The 13587-nt window shown below is 41.6% G+C and overlaps 1 protein-coding gene and 1 pseudogene across 4 annotated transcripts in view; both read left to right on the top strand.

Moving 5' to 3' along the window:
• Window positions 1-13587, top strand: part of RTN3 (reticulon 3) — a 69167-nt gene that overhangs the window by 45221 nt on the left and 10359 nt on the right. For all 4 annotated transcript variants that reach the window (XM_006901517.1, XM_006901516.1, XM_006901515.1 and 1 more), the window contains one exon: window positions 12925-13132. In XM_006901517.1, the coding sequence (XP_006901579.1) occupies window positions 12925-13132 (208 nt within the window). The remainder of the gene's footprint in view (window positions 1-12924; window positions 13133-13587) is intronic.
• LOC102870254 lies at window positions 7216-7618 on the top strand (annotated as a pseudogene).

The raw sequence follows: 13587 nt of genomic DNA, 5'->3' as shown, positions 1-13587 counted from the left end.
AGAGACGGTGCGATTGGCACAGGACAGAGCAGAGTTTAGGGCTGTTGTACATAGGGTCGCTATGAGTCGCAGGCACATAACAACAACAACAACAGCTGTAATTTTGCATTTCTTCTTTTTTACTTTGTTGAGATTAGATTAGATTGTACTATTCAGTATGTTAGTTGTCACAGCATTGTGCATCAGCATGATCTAATTTTAGAACACTGTATTGCCCACCACTGTAGCCTAAGCACCCACTAAGCGGTTCTTTGTCTCTGTAGCTCGTATTCATTGCCATCTCCATCACAATGGAACCATCCTGACCCTCCAGCAGGATTTCGGAGCCTCTAAATCACAAGGAAGGAGCTTGCCTGTCTCCTGCAGAGCCGCTGGTGGATTCCAGGCACCCCATTTGGGTTACCAGCGCAGCTTCTGAAAGACTGTGCCACCAGGGCTCCTTCTTTCTCTGTTGTTGAGCTCTGTGGAGTTGGAACCAACCCATACCTGGCCCTCCAGTGGGTTCTCAGAAGCAGTACATTGCAAGGGGGGAAGATTGCCTATCCTTTTTCCACAGAGCAGCTGGTGAATTCGAACTGTGTGCCTTTGCACAGCTTCTTAACAGTAGGCCATTAGAGCTCCTGCTTTTTCTCTGTAGATTTCCTTATTTCCGGACATTTTATATAATACAATTTTCTAATAAGTGGCTTCACTTGTTATGGGCCATTGAGTAAGAACCAACTCACGTCTGGACCCTCCAGAGCATTGGCAGCGAAACTCCCTTTTCTCACTTGGCATCATTTTAAAAAAGATTCGTCCATGTTGTGGCATGGTCAGAATGGCATTTCTTTTTATTAATGACTCATGTTTTCTCTGTGGATAATACATTTTATTTATCCTTTTACCAGTTGATAGGCATTTGAGGCTATTATGAATAATGTGTCTGAATTTTCATGTTGATGTATTTTAATTGATCTTAAATATACTGGAAGTGGAATTACTGAGCCACAGAATTCTGGGTTTAATTGTTTTCCAAAGCAGCTGCACCATTTTACGTTTTCTGTGCCAGTGAGTTACTCTGTGTCTTTGTGTTTTTTATTTATTTATGTGTGTGTGTGTGAGTGTGTGTGTGTGTGTGTGTGTGTCTTTGTTAATAACACCTAAGTTGTCTGTCTTCTTTATATAGTCATCCTCATTGGTTCATTAAGGATCTAGCTCTATAGTGGTGCAGTGCATTTAGTGTCACACTGCTAACAGAAAGATCAGTGCTTTGAATTTGCCGGCCACTCAGCAGAAGAGAGTTGGGCAGTCCCCTCCACAATGGAGGGTGACCATGAGGAGGGTGATCAGGAGCTGACATTGACTCAACCGTAGGGATTTTAGTTGATTCGCTGAAGAGTCCCTGAGTAGTACAAACAGTTAACATGCGCAGGCCAACTGAAAGGTTGAAGAGGTGCTGTGAAAGTAAGGCCTGGTGATCTGCTTTTGGATAATCAGCCACTGAAAACATTATGGAACACAGTTTACCCACATGCTCAGGGACTCAGGGTTGCTGGGAGTCAACTGGATTTTTTTTTGTTGTTGTTGGTTTGTAATAGTATAGTTTTAATTTGCATTCTGCTAGTGACCAATGAGTTCTCATGGCTTAGTGGTAAGGAATAGCACTGCCAGCCCTAAGGCATGTGGATTGAATCCACCAGGCCCCTCCACAGGAGGAAGATAGACCATATCCTGTGCAGTTAACTGCCTCTGAAAACCCACTGGAGGGGCAGCTATGTGTCACTTCCAACTCAGCAGTACATAACAACAACAAATGTTGTTGAGCAGTCTTTCTAGGTGCTGTTTGGCCATTGGTATATTTTATTTGGAGAACTGTCCAGATCCTTTGCACTTTTCCCAATTGAGTTTTTGTAACATGTATGCAGTCCAGTTTAGCTGTTTATTCTTTTGTCATAAATGCTTTTGATGCCATGTCTAAGAAGCCATTGTCTAAAACAAGTTCCGTTCATGTTGATGATTTGAGTAAACAGTGATATGGAGAAAGGATACAATACTGAAGCTCACCCTTTCCCCCACCCCCTCTCTTTTTTTAATTGTGGAAACATCTAAGGGAGTAAGGGATGGGAGCAGAAGAGTGCGGATTGGTAGCGATGAAATAAAGAGTTGTGCAATTTGGTGGGTGGACGGAGTGGGTAAAGGAAATGAGAAAAATCCGACTGGGATTGGAAAAGTCAGGGTAATGGTGGGCATAGTCTAATGGTGATTAATTTTTTTTTTTTTACGAAGAGATTGTCTTTTTTTTTAATTTTTAAAAATTTTTTATTTTTACTGTATTATTTTTACGTGTACTGTCAAATCAGATCTGACTGGTACAGGAGGAGATTGCTCCCTCCTTCTCCAGCAGAGCATCTGGTGGATTTGAACTGCATACCTCTGGGATTGCAGTTCAGCGTCTTGCCACTAGGCCATCAGAGCTCCCTGAGATTGTCTTTTTCATTTGTGGGTTTCTCATTTGGGAATAGAGACACAGACTCAACAGGGGCATTGAGGTGAAGGGGGAAGGGGAGTTCACTTTAACACTTCACTGGTGGTCTTGATGTGAAACTGCATGCCTTCTTGTTCAGTTAGAAGATATTTTCACTGCATTGCAATCGCAGAGGTATGTGGTTTGAATCCACCAGGTGCTCTGCTGGAGAAGGAGGGGCAATCTCCTCCTGTACCAGTCAGATCTGATTTGACGGTACACACAAAAAATAATTTTAAAAAAAAGAAGAAATTTTCATGACATTTTCTGCCCTCTGAACTGCAAGGTATTTGTATTTGTGTGGGTTAGTTCAGTGGGAGTGGCCGTCTGAACTTGGAGGCTCTGTCCACCTTCGCTTCCTTAGCTAGAAGTTACATTTCCCTTTTGTCTCCAGAACTGAGTTCAAGTTCAGAAACAAGACCTATAGGAAAGGAAACAAACCTAGAGGAGATAGAGGAAAGTGGCTTAGATAATGTTCCTCATACACCTCAGGTGGCTCTCTCCTGGGGCTGGACACCCCCCCATGTCGGAAAGCTCTTCTGAAATCCAGACCTTATGTTCTGCTGGCGACCACGGCCAGGATAGCTAGCACTTGTGGCTCTAGTGCCACCATCATTGCCCCCTTCCTCTCACCACGTGGTCTAATTGTAATTTGAAATAGGTATTAATACTTTCCCCTTCCTCAAATGGGGAAGGAGCTTCCAGAGTGGTGAACACACCAGCTCAAGGTTGAAAAAACTGTAAAGGCAGTAGAACAAGGACACAAACCAAGGTTGTCTGAAGGTAGGCTGTGAGGCAGTGAGCTCTGTGCAACGCTGGGGTCTGCCATTTTTCATCTTCCTCTGCAAGCAAAATCCTGCTTACTTAGGATCATTTTCAAAACAGCCAAAAGCATCCACTCAGGCTGGCTGCATGGGCCAATGCACACTTCTCAATTTTAAGTCATGTAGTGTGTATAGCTCATGAGCACAATTAAGTGTTCTGGGATTCCCATTCTTCTCATTGGTTTAAAATAGAGGTCCTGTTATCTGGCACCCTTGTAAAAACAAGCACAAGGATTTACTTTTGGACTGTGAATTCAGTTCTGTGCATATATATGTCTGTTCCTGTCCACCTTATTCTTAAAATTGTATACATTTTTGTTTCTTATGTTCTACTATTAGATGTGAAGATGTTTTCAGTAGTTATCCAGATAAATTGATCCCTTTATTATGAAATGATCTGCTGTTTCTAATATTCTTTGCTCGGAAGTCTGCTTTTAAAATTTTAATATAACTACTAAAGCTTCTTCAAATTCATTTTTTCCATCCTTTTAATCTGTTTATGTGTATTGAAAGTGGACTTCTGCTAAGTTTTACATCGTTGTCTTTTCATTCTTATAATCTTAAGTTGTGTTACTTAAATGATTTTGAGATATTTGAGTTATTTACATGTAATATTATTCATGTGATTAGAATTAAATCTGTTATAAGTTATTTTGCTGTTTGTCCTATATGTTCTTCTCTTTCTGCCTTCTTTGGGTTAACTGAGTATATTTTATTATTCTATTTTATTCCCTTTATTGTCTTTTTTTATATATACTTATAACAAAGATGATGCACAATTTCTATTCAATCATAGGTAAATTAACAAACTCGTTAAGCTGTTAGTTAATTATATTTACTCATGTTTGAAGGGTTTTTGTTTGGTTTTTTTCCCCCCCAGTATTTCAACTTAATTTTTTGTTTATGAAAGTTTATAGAGAACTTGTATTTCCATTCATTCATTGTTGCACATCCCTGCCCACCCCCCAGTTCACTTTTCTCTTGGGGGGGGGAAATATATATATATATATATACTCACACTATTTTATTGTTGTACAGTCCCCTCTCAAGTTCACTTTACTATGCAGCTCTTATTCTGGACTATCATCATGTAGATAATACTTAATCATATATTCCTTTCAAGCAGTTCTTTCTCTTATCTATTTTAATTCAGTGTACATTATTTATCCCCTCTTTTTTAGATTTCTCCCCAACCACCATTTCGGGTCTGTCTTATAACAGTGGCATTATGCAGTATTTGTCCTTTTGTGACTGAGATATTTCACTCAGCATCATGTCCTCCAGGGTCACCCATTTTGTAGACTATTTCATGAGTTTCTTGTTTTTCAGTGCTGTATAGTATTTTATTGTGTGAATGTACCACAGCTTCTTGTTTTTCAGTGCTGTATAGTATTTTATTGTGTGAATGTACCACAGCTTCTTGTTTTTCAGTGCTGTATAGTATTTTATTGTGTGAATGTACCCATTCATCTGTTGATGGCCACTTGGATTGTTTCCATCTCTTTCTTTGCTATTGTGAACAACACAGCAATAAACATGGGTGTGTTATTTCATTGTCTTAATAGCTATAACTCTTTGTTCTTTTCATGCTTATGATAGATGGTATATATTTAATGTATTACAGTCTACATTCAAGTGATATTATACCACTAAAATTGTGTTACAATTTTATAGTCGTGTATTTTCATTTCTATTCTCCTGGTCATATTTTTAAGACATAGTTAAATAATAAAAGTCTTACACATTCCCCGACATTGTTAATTAGTACTGGGGCTCTTCATTCCATTTTGTAACCTCACATTTCCATCTGGTATTATTTCCCTTCTGCCTGAAGAACATTTTGATACAACGTCTGCCCACTTTTCTGTATTCTGACTTGCTCCCATCAGAATGCAAATCACCACCATCTCTCTCTCAAATCTCTGGATAGGCCTTCTAGAGGGGTCTTCCTGGCTGTACTTTTGGCCCATCTCAATCCATTTTCTATAAAGCAGTCTTTTCCATGTAACTCATCGTAACTTGTCTCTTAACATTCTTCAGGTACATCCCATTGCTCTTTAAGTAAAATTCAAACTCTTTACCCTATGCTCTGAAGATATGCCATGATTTAATTCCTCAACCTCTCCAGCCACTCACCCTCCTGCCTGTGCTCCATTCTGTGCATTCTGACCTTTCCTAAGCAGTACAAACAATTTCTCCTTCCCAGAGTCTTCTTGCGAAAAACACCCTTTCACTGTCCTTGCATAATCAGTTCCTTCTTGTCTCAGATTGCTCTGTTAATGGCATTTCTCAACCAGTCACATTCTAGGACAGGTTTGGAAGCAGGAGTGGCATCCAATTCCTAAACAACTTGCCTCTGGAAACTATGAACTTTGTTCAGCTCTTTCATTTCAACATGTTTTCCTTTTGTTTTGACTTCTCAATGCTCCAGTGCACTCTTTAGAGTCTCTTCTGACATCCATTTCAGTTTTTTCTTTCTCTGTTTTTGTAATGATCTTTTGCTTTCTTCATGGATGATATCCGTCATATCATCCCACAATTCATGTTGTATTCTATCATTGGTGTTCAGTGCCTCAATCCTATTCTTTTTATTATTTTTTTAAATTTTTTTAATGTGTCTACCGTCAAATCAGATCTGACTGATACATGAGGAGATTGTCCCTCCTTCAGCAGAGCATCTGGTGGATTCAAACCTCACATCTCTGGGATTGCAGTGCAGCTTCTTGCCACTAGGCCACCAGAGCTCACCTCAATCCTATTCTTAAGATGATCCTAAAATTCAGATGGAATTGATTAAAGATCATATCTTGGTTCCTGTGGACTTATCTTAATTTTTTTACCTCAATTTGAACTTGCATATGAGTAATTCATGATCGACCCACAGTCTGTCCCTAGCCTAGTTTTGACTGCTGATACTGAGCTTCTCCAATGATTTCTTCTACAAATGTAGTCAGTCTGATTGCTATGCAGCCCATCGGTGAGATACATGGTGTAAAGTTGTCATAAACACATCAATAACCTGCGTTATGCAGATGATACAACCTTGCTTGCTGAAAGTGAGGAGGACTTGAAGCATTTGTTGCAGAAGATCAATGAATGCAGCCTTCAGTATGGATTGCATCTCAATGTCAAGAAGACAATGATTCTTACCACCGGACCGATAGAGAGCGTCATGATGGATGGAGAAGAGATTGAAACTGTCACTAGTTTCATTTTGCTTGGATTCACAACACCCTTCGTACTCGCATTCAGGAAATAAGCAGACACATTGCACTGGGGAAAATCTTCATTTATGGACCTCTCCAAATTATTGAGGAGTAGTGGTTTCAGTTTGAGGGTGAAGGTGCGTCTGATTCGGGCCATGGTCTTTCTGATTACTTGCTATGCATCTGAGGGCTTGATATGAATAAGGATGACTGAAAAACAATTGATGTTTTTGAGCTGTGGTGTTGGAGAAAAACACTGAACATTCCATGGACGGCCAAGAAAACAAACACATAGGCGTTGGAGAGGGTGCAGCCAGAGTGCTTTTTGGAGGCAAGAATAGTTAAGGCTTCGCCTCACATACATTGGACATGTTTCTCGGAGGGACTTTTCCTTGGAGAAGGACTTGATGCTGGGAAGGATGGAGGGTTGAGGAAGGAGAGGAAGACCCTCAGGTGGACTGACATGGTGACTGCTGCAGTGGGCTCTAGTGTCAGGAAGTATGAGGATGGCGCACGTTAAAACAAGGCCCAGATCTTTTGTTCATAAAGTTGCTATGAGTCCAGCTAGACTTGTCCACACCTACAACAACAACAAGAAGTCTGTGTTTCGCATTTTTAAAAGTTTTGGCTGGGTGGATGCGAGGTTACCCTGGTCTCCGCAGGAACTGCGGCGACAGCAACCATGGGGGCGCATTTGGTCCGGCGGTATTTGGGCGACAGCTCAGGGATCCCGACGCCTTGCGAATGCCCACCTTTGATCCCAAATTCGGCTTCCCCGAGCGCAGGGAGCGCGAGAAGGTGGCCACGCAGCAGCAGATGAACGAGGCCCAGCTGCCCCTGGCCCTGCGGGACTGCTGTGCGCACTACCTCATTCAGCCGCCCACGTGCAAGCGCGACAGCTTCCCCGGCTTCCCGGCCTGCAAGCGTGAGAAGCACGACTGGGACTGCGAGCACCTCGACTACCTGAACCGCATGAAGGCGTTTGAGTGGGAGCAGCGGCTGCTGCAGCGGAAGAAGCGATGGGAAAAGAGGGAGGCGGACGTGGCCAGGGGCCCCGTGAAGTGGACCCTGAGGTGGCCCTATAGGGACCTGCCACCACCCTGTGGACCACTCAAATAAAAACCTTTGGATCCTAAAAAAAAAAATGTTGGCAGCCATCCCTTTCTCACTTCTTCCTTACGTTTTAATCCTCCTGACTCTGGCCCAGGGAGTTCATGAGGTGCAGTGTGCTACACGTCGCACTGATAACTGAAAAGCCATCAGTGTGAATCCAGCATTTGTGCTGTGAGAGAAGGATGGCTGTCCCGTCCTGAGGAAATCCGATTGACTGTTGCTGTTAATCAGCTTGAGGGTAAGCCTGATGGTGCAGATGTTAAGCACCCACAGTTAACCAGAAGGTCAGCGATTCAGACCACTAGCTTCTCCATGAGAGAAAAGATTCAGCCGTCTGCTCTGTAAGAATAGATTACAGCAGCCTAGGAAACCATGCCAGGCAGTTCTCTCTGTGCCAGAGGGTCCCTGTGAGTTACCGACTGAGCCACGCACAACTCTCATCCTAACTGATCAGAGAAGTAAAAGTTTCTGAAGACTGTGCCACTTTCTAGAATTTTTTTTTCACTAATTTACTTACAATTTCCTAATACAAATTCTTTTCATTTCCCTCCCCCCCATCAAATTGTACAGCCCAATGATTAATCCCCTTTTCCCCCTGTACATCCACATCCCTCTGCTTCCAGCCTCTCCCACGCCTCCTGGATTCTTATGCTCATTCTACAATAACAGTCTTATACAATATTTATTCTTGTAGGACTAAGTTCACTAAGCATAATGCTCTTCAGTCCCTCCCAAGTTAGGTAATAATGTACAAGGTTATTGCTCGTTCATGTTGCATAGTATTCTATTGTGTGAATGTACCATAATTATAATTTTTTTTAATGTCTGTTCTATACTTGGTCTGTTTAGTCTCTTGTACTTGATAGTATTCATGTATAAAAATTAGTTTATGGTGGATTATCAGGAAGCAAATAAAAGTTGTGGTTATACTGTTCTCAGTCTTTAGATGGTCCACTTTTAAGCATTCAACAATAGATTTGAAGAACCCACTATACATAAATAAAGTGAAAAGTGCCCAGAAGGGGAGAGCAAATGATGACAGGCAATATTAAGATGGGGCGGGTAGAAACACTGAGAAGGCAGCCCACAAGCCATGACAAGCAATGTGGTGGTGGTGTTTTTTCCTTATTCGCTGCTGATTCAGCGTGCCACAGGAGGAGATTACCCCTCCTTCTCCAGCGGAGCGTCTGGTAGATTCAAACCACGGGCCTTTGGGATTGCAGTGAAGCTTCTTGCCACTAGGCCCCCAGAGCTCCCTAACAGGCAGTGTTAAGATAGGTGGGCAGAGTCTCTGAGAAGGTAGCCCATAAGCCATGCTTTTGGTGAAGTAGAGGAGCAGGCCATGGACGGTTGTGGGGGGAAATACATTCCAGGCAGATTTGATGTCTTGGACCCTCTTTTCCAAGTTTTCCCTCAGTTGTAATTAACATAGATCCCTGGTACATCCAAGCCATCATTCTGCCACTTAACTCAAAAATAAGCACAAGGCTATTTACACTGTCAAGCAGGTTGTGCACTCTTCACCTCTGGCAACACCTTCTGCACATGTTATCATTGTAGTTTGGCTGTTTCTCATGCTAGCTTCCCAGCCGGTGGCAGTACAGTGTCTTGAGGACAGGGTGGCTTTTTTCTAGTTTGCACGGGTAGAATTTCTAACTTACATTTAAGCTAGTACCTGTTTCTTCTCCACAACATCAAGATCATTTTCTCTCTAGGCTCTAGCTTTATCCTCAGAATTATTCTTTGTTTTGTGTTGTGTTTCCCCCCCCCCCCCCTTTTATAATACTTCAAACCTGGTGAGCTCTGGTGGCCTAGTGGCAAGAAGCTGCACTGCATTCCCAGAGGTACATGGGTTCGAATCCACCAGATGCTCTGCTGGAGATGGAGAGACAATCTCCACCTGTACCAGTCAGATCCAATTTGACGGTACACACACAATAAACAATAAAATTGAAAAAAAAATAATACTTCAAACCTATGGAATACTTTTGAATATGTTGTTATTAGATGCTGTCGAGTTGAGTATGACTCATAGTGACCCTGTGAACAACAGATCTGAACCCTGTTCTACCCTGCGCCATCCTCCTAATTCCTTGAGTCTATTGCAGCAGTCATTGTGTCAGTCCATCTTATTGAGGTTTCCTCTCTGTCACTGACTCTCCACCTTTCCACCTATGATACCCCTTTCCGAGGAAGAGCCTCACATAACAATATGCCCAGAAGTATTTAAGAAGCTTTACCCACACTGCCTCTAAGAAGCACTCTGAAGGAGCTTTGGTGGCCTAGTGGCAAGAAACTGCACTGCCATCCCAAAGGCCTGCAGTTTGAATTCACCAGATGCTCCGCTGGAGAAGGAGGGACAATCTCCTCCTGTGCCAGTTGGATACGATTCAACAGTACACAACAACAACAAAAAAAAAAGAAGATGCACTCTGGCTGCATCTTCTCCAAGATGTATCTGTTCTTTTGGCAGTCCATAGGAAATATTCTATTGAGTACTGTTTTCCAAAACTACAACTCAAAGGTATTCTTCTGTCATCCTTATTTATTGTTCAGCTCAAGTGCATAACATGTGATTAAAAAGACCATTGCCTGAATCAGAAACACCTTGGTCCTTATACTGACATCATTGATCTTCAGTAATTTGGAGAGGTCCCTGACCGACGACTTTGTCCAGTCATCTTTCGATTTCTTAGCTGCTGGTACCAAGGATGTTGATTGTTTATCCAAGTAAAATGGAAATTGTTAACAGTTTCAGTCTATTCTCCATATTTCATAATGTTGCCTGCCGGTCCAGTGGTGAGGATTTTTGTTGTCTTGATGTTGAAATGTAATCCATATTAAAGGCTACGGTCTTTGATCTTCTTTTAAATTCTCTTCACTCTCAGCAAGCAAGGTTGTGTCATCTGCATAGCGCAGGTTATTGATGAGTCTACCTCCATTCCTGAAATTACAGACTTCTTCATGGAGTCCAGCTTCTCAAATACTTGTTCAGCATACAGAGTGAATGCGTATGAGGAAAGGGTACAACCCTGATTTCACACCTTTCTTAATTTTAAACCATGCAGTGTTCCCTTGCCCTGTTCAGACATTTTATTTGTCTAGGTGTAGGTTTCGTATGAGCATAGTGAAGTGTTCGGGATTCCCACTCTTCTCAATGTTAGTTATAATTTGTTGTTATTCACACAGTCAGATGCCTCTGCAGAGCCATTAAAACACAAATAAACATTCTTCTGCTATTTTCTGCTTTCAGCTGGGATCCACTTGACATTAGCAGTAATATCCTTAGTGCCAGAGCCTTTTTTCAGCTTGACTTTCCAGAAGCTCTGTGTTCGTGTACTTACAGTCCTAGCCATTTTTGGATGATCTTCAGTTAAGATTTCTATTGCAACACCTTTCCTGGTAATGAGAACAAAAGTGGATCTCTTCCAGTTCGTATTTCCCTATCATTTCTCTTCATGGTTTCCGAATTTTGCATTCCAGTCACCAATTATTTTTAATTCATCTTGATTTCATGTTTGGCCAATTGCAAACCACAGAATTTTATAGAAATCCTCCATTTCTTTCTCTTTGGCTTTAGCTGTATTTGAATAACAGTCATATTAAACTATTTCAAAAAAAAAAAAAAAGATTTCCCAACAGTGTACTTCAGGGTAGATCTTGAAATTGTCTTTTTAACTATGAATACAACGCCATTCTTCTTAGTTTATAGCATACTATGCACCGTGTAATTGTCTGATTCAGAGTGCTCAGAGCCAGCTATGTCTGCTCATTAATGCCTAGACTGTCAATCTTCATACGTTCCATTTCATTTTTTATAATTTTCAGGTTTTCTGTACTCACCTCATACATTCCACATTCCAGTTATTTTTAAATAGTGTTTACAGATGTTTCTCCTCATTTAAAATGACTGCCATTCTGAACTGTACCTCTAATACCATAGCTACCTGTGTTCATCTTTTGTTCAGAAGGTTTTTAAAAGCTGTTATTTCAGAAGTGATTTCAATCGTGATTCAGTGTCTTAATCTGGGAGCTCCACTGAAATCTGTCCACCATGGGCAATACTTCTGGCATATGAAACACCAGAGGCATCCAGCATTGCAGCAACCCACATGTTACCCCAACATAGCAAACTGACAGACAAATGGTGTCCTAACAAAAGGAAATGAGAATTATATAAACACCTAAGCTATAAAGTCATTACTGGGTTTTGTTGTTAGGTGCAGTCAAGTGTAGTAGGACTCAGAGTGACTTGGTGAACAACAGATCTGAATTCTGCCCTGTCCTGTGCCAACCTCACTATCTCTGACTTACGTGAGCCCATTGTTGTAGTCACTGTATAAATCCATCTTGTTTAGGATTTTCCTCTTTTCCTGACCCTCCACCTGTCCAACATAATTTCTCTTTCCAAAGAGCAGCCTTTCTTACCAGCATACTCAAAGCATGGACGATGAAGTGGTGCCATCCTTGGCGTCAAGGAGCACACTAACTGCACCTTCTCCAAGATGTGTGATTTTTTTTTTTGGGCAGCACATGGAACATTCCCTACTCTTCAGCACCACAGATCAAAGACATCAATCCTTATTCTGTCATCCTGATTCATTTTCCAGCTCTCAGCTGTTTTGGGTTGTTTGTTGGGTTTTTTTTTTTTTTAGTATTTTTTTGTGGGTTTTGTGTTTGTTTGTTTGTTTTTAATTTATTATTCATTTCAGTGAAAATTTACAGAGACTTTGGACCTCCATTCATTCATTGTTGCACTTTTCTGCCCTCCCAAACCTCCCCCTAGACCTTAGTCTTTAAACTGACATCATTGCTCCTTGGTAATTTGGGGAGGTCCCTGACTGTAGGCTATAATTGTTACTGTTGTTAAGTGCTGTCATGTCATAGACAACTCATAGAAGCCCTATGGATGAAAGACCTGAACAATTGGATAACTTTCATCATTTCTCCAAGTTCATAGGGTTTCCGGAGGCTTCCAAGCTTGTTTTAATCGGGAGCTCCACCAAACACTGTCTACCACGGGTAACCACTATCGCATTTGACACATCAGTGTCACAGTGTTCAGCTTCACAGGGAGAGGGGCCTTTTGCAGTGTGCATCATCACCCTTGGCATAATTTGATTTTCGTTATCAGGTGCTCTTAAAGTGGGGTGTATTTGTAATTGTGGGCTAGTGTGATGCTTCATGGGATTGCAGGACCTAGCCAGAGGTCAGTCCTGGCCCTGTGGCTTTTGAGTGTTCTTACAACTTACATTCCTCATTGTTTGCTTTTTGACAGTGCACGATCTCATTTTCTGGCGAGATGTGAAGAAGACAGGCTTTGTCTTTGGCACCACGCTCATCGTGCTACTCTCCCTGGCAGCCTTCAGCGTCATCAGTGTGGTCTCTTACCTCATCCTGGCTCTTCTCTCGGTCACCATCAGTTTCAGGGTCTACAAATCTGTCATCCAAGCTGTGCAGAAGTCAGAAGAAGGCCATCCATTCAAGTGAGTTCACAGTTAAACCTGCCTTTCAGTGATGAGTTTGCCAAGGCTTATTAGATCACAATGGCTGATTGAACAATCAAGCATTATAATGCCTGTCATATAAACACATTGTACAGGAATAAGACACAGTGTACATAAATGATTCTACCAGAACTGATTGAAAATTACCATAGTGCCTAATGCAGTTGACCAGTGGCGTGGACCATCATTTTCAGACCCTGAGATTACCTTAGGAAAATGACCACATTACAAGTTTATAACCTTTTGATTCACTTGAAGAAGAGACTGACTTCAAGACCTGAACAGGACTTTTCTAAATTCCCAGTCTGGATAGGGAAATGATGCTGTCTAGAACAGTGCTCTTTAAATGAGATATCTTGAATAAATACTTGAGTCTTGAAAGAACTTTGTAATCCCCGTGCTGAGTCTTGGTGAGAGCATAGCCTAGTGAGAAC

The sequence above is a fragment of the Elephantulus edwardii genome, unplaced genomic scaffold, assembly GCF_000299155.1.
Source record: "Elephantulus edwardii isolate Elephantulus edwardi_28Jun2011 unplaced genomic scaffold, EleEdw1.0 scaffold00328, whole genome shotgun sequence".
Classification (NCBI taxonomy): domain Eukaryota; kingdom Metazoa; phylum Chordata; class Mammalia; order Macroscelidea; family Macroscelididae; genus Elephantulus; species Elephantulus edwardii.
Note: the sequence above shows the minus strand (reverse complement) of the source record. Positions and strands in the feature narration are given on the sequence as shown.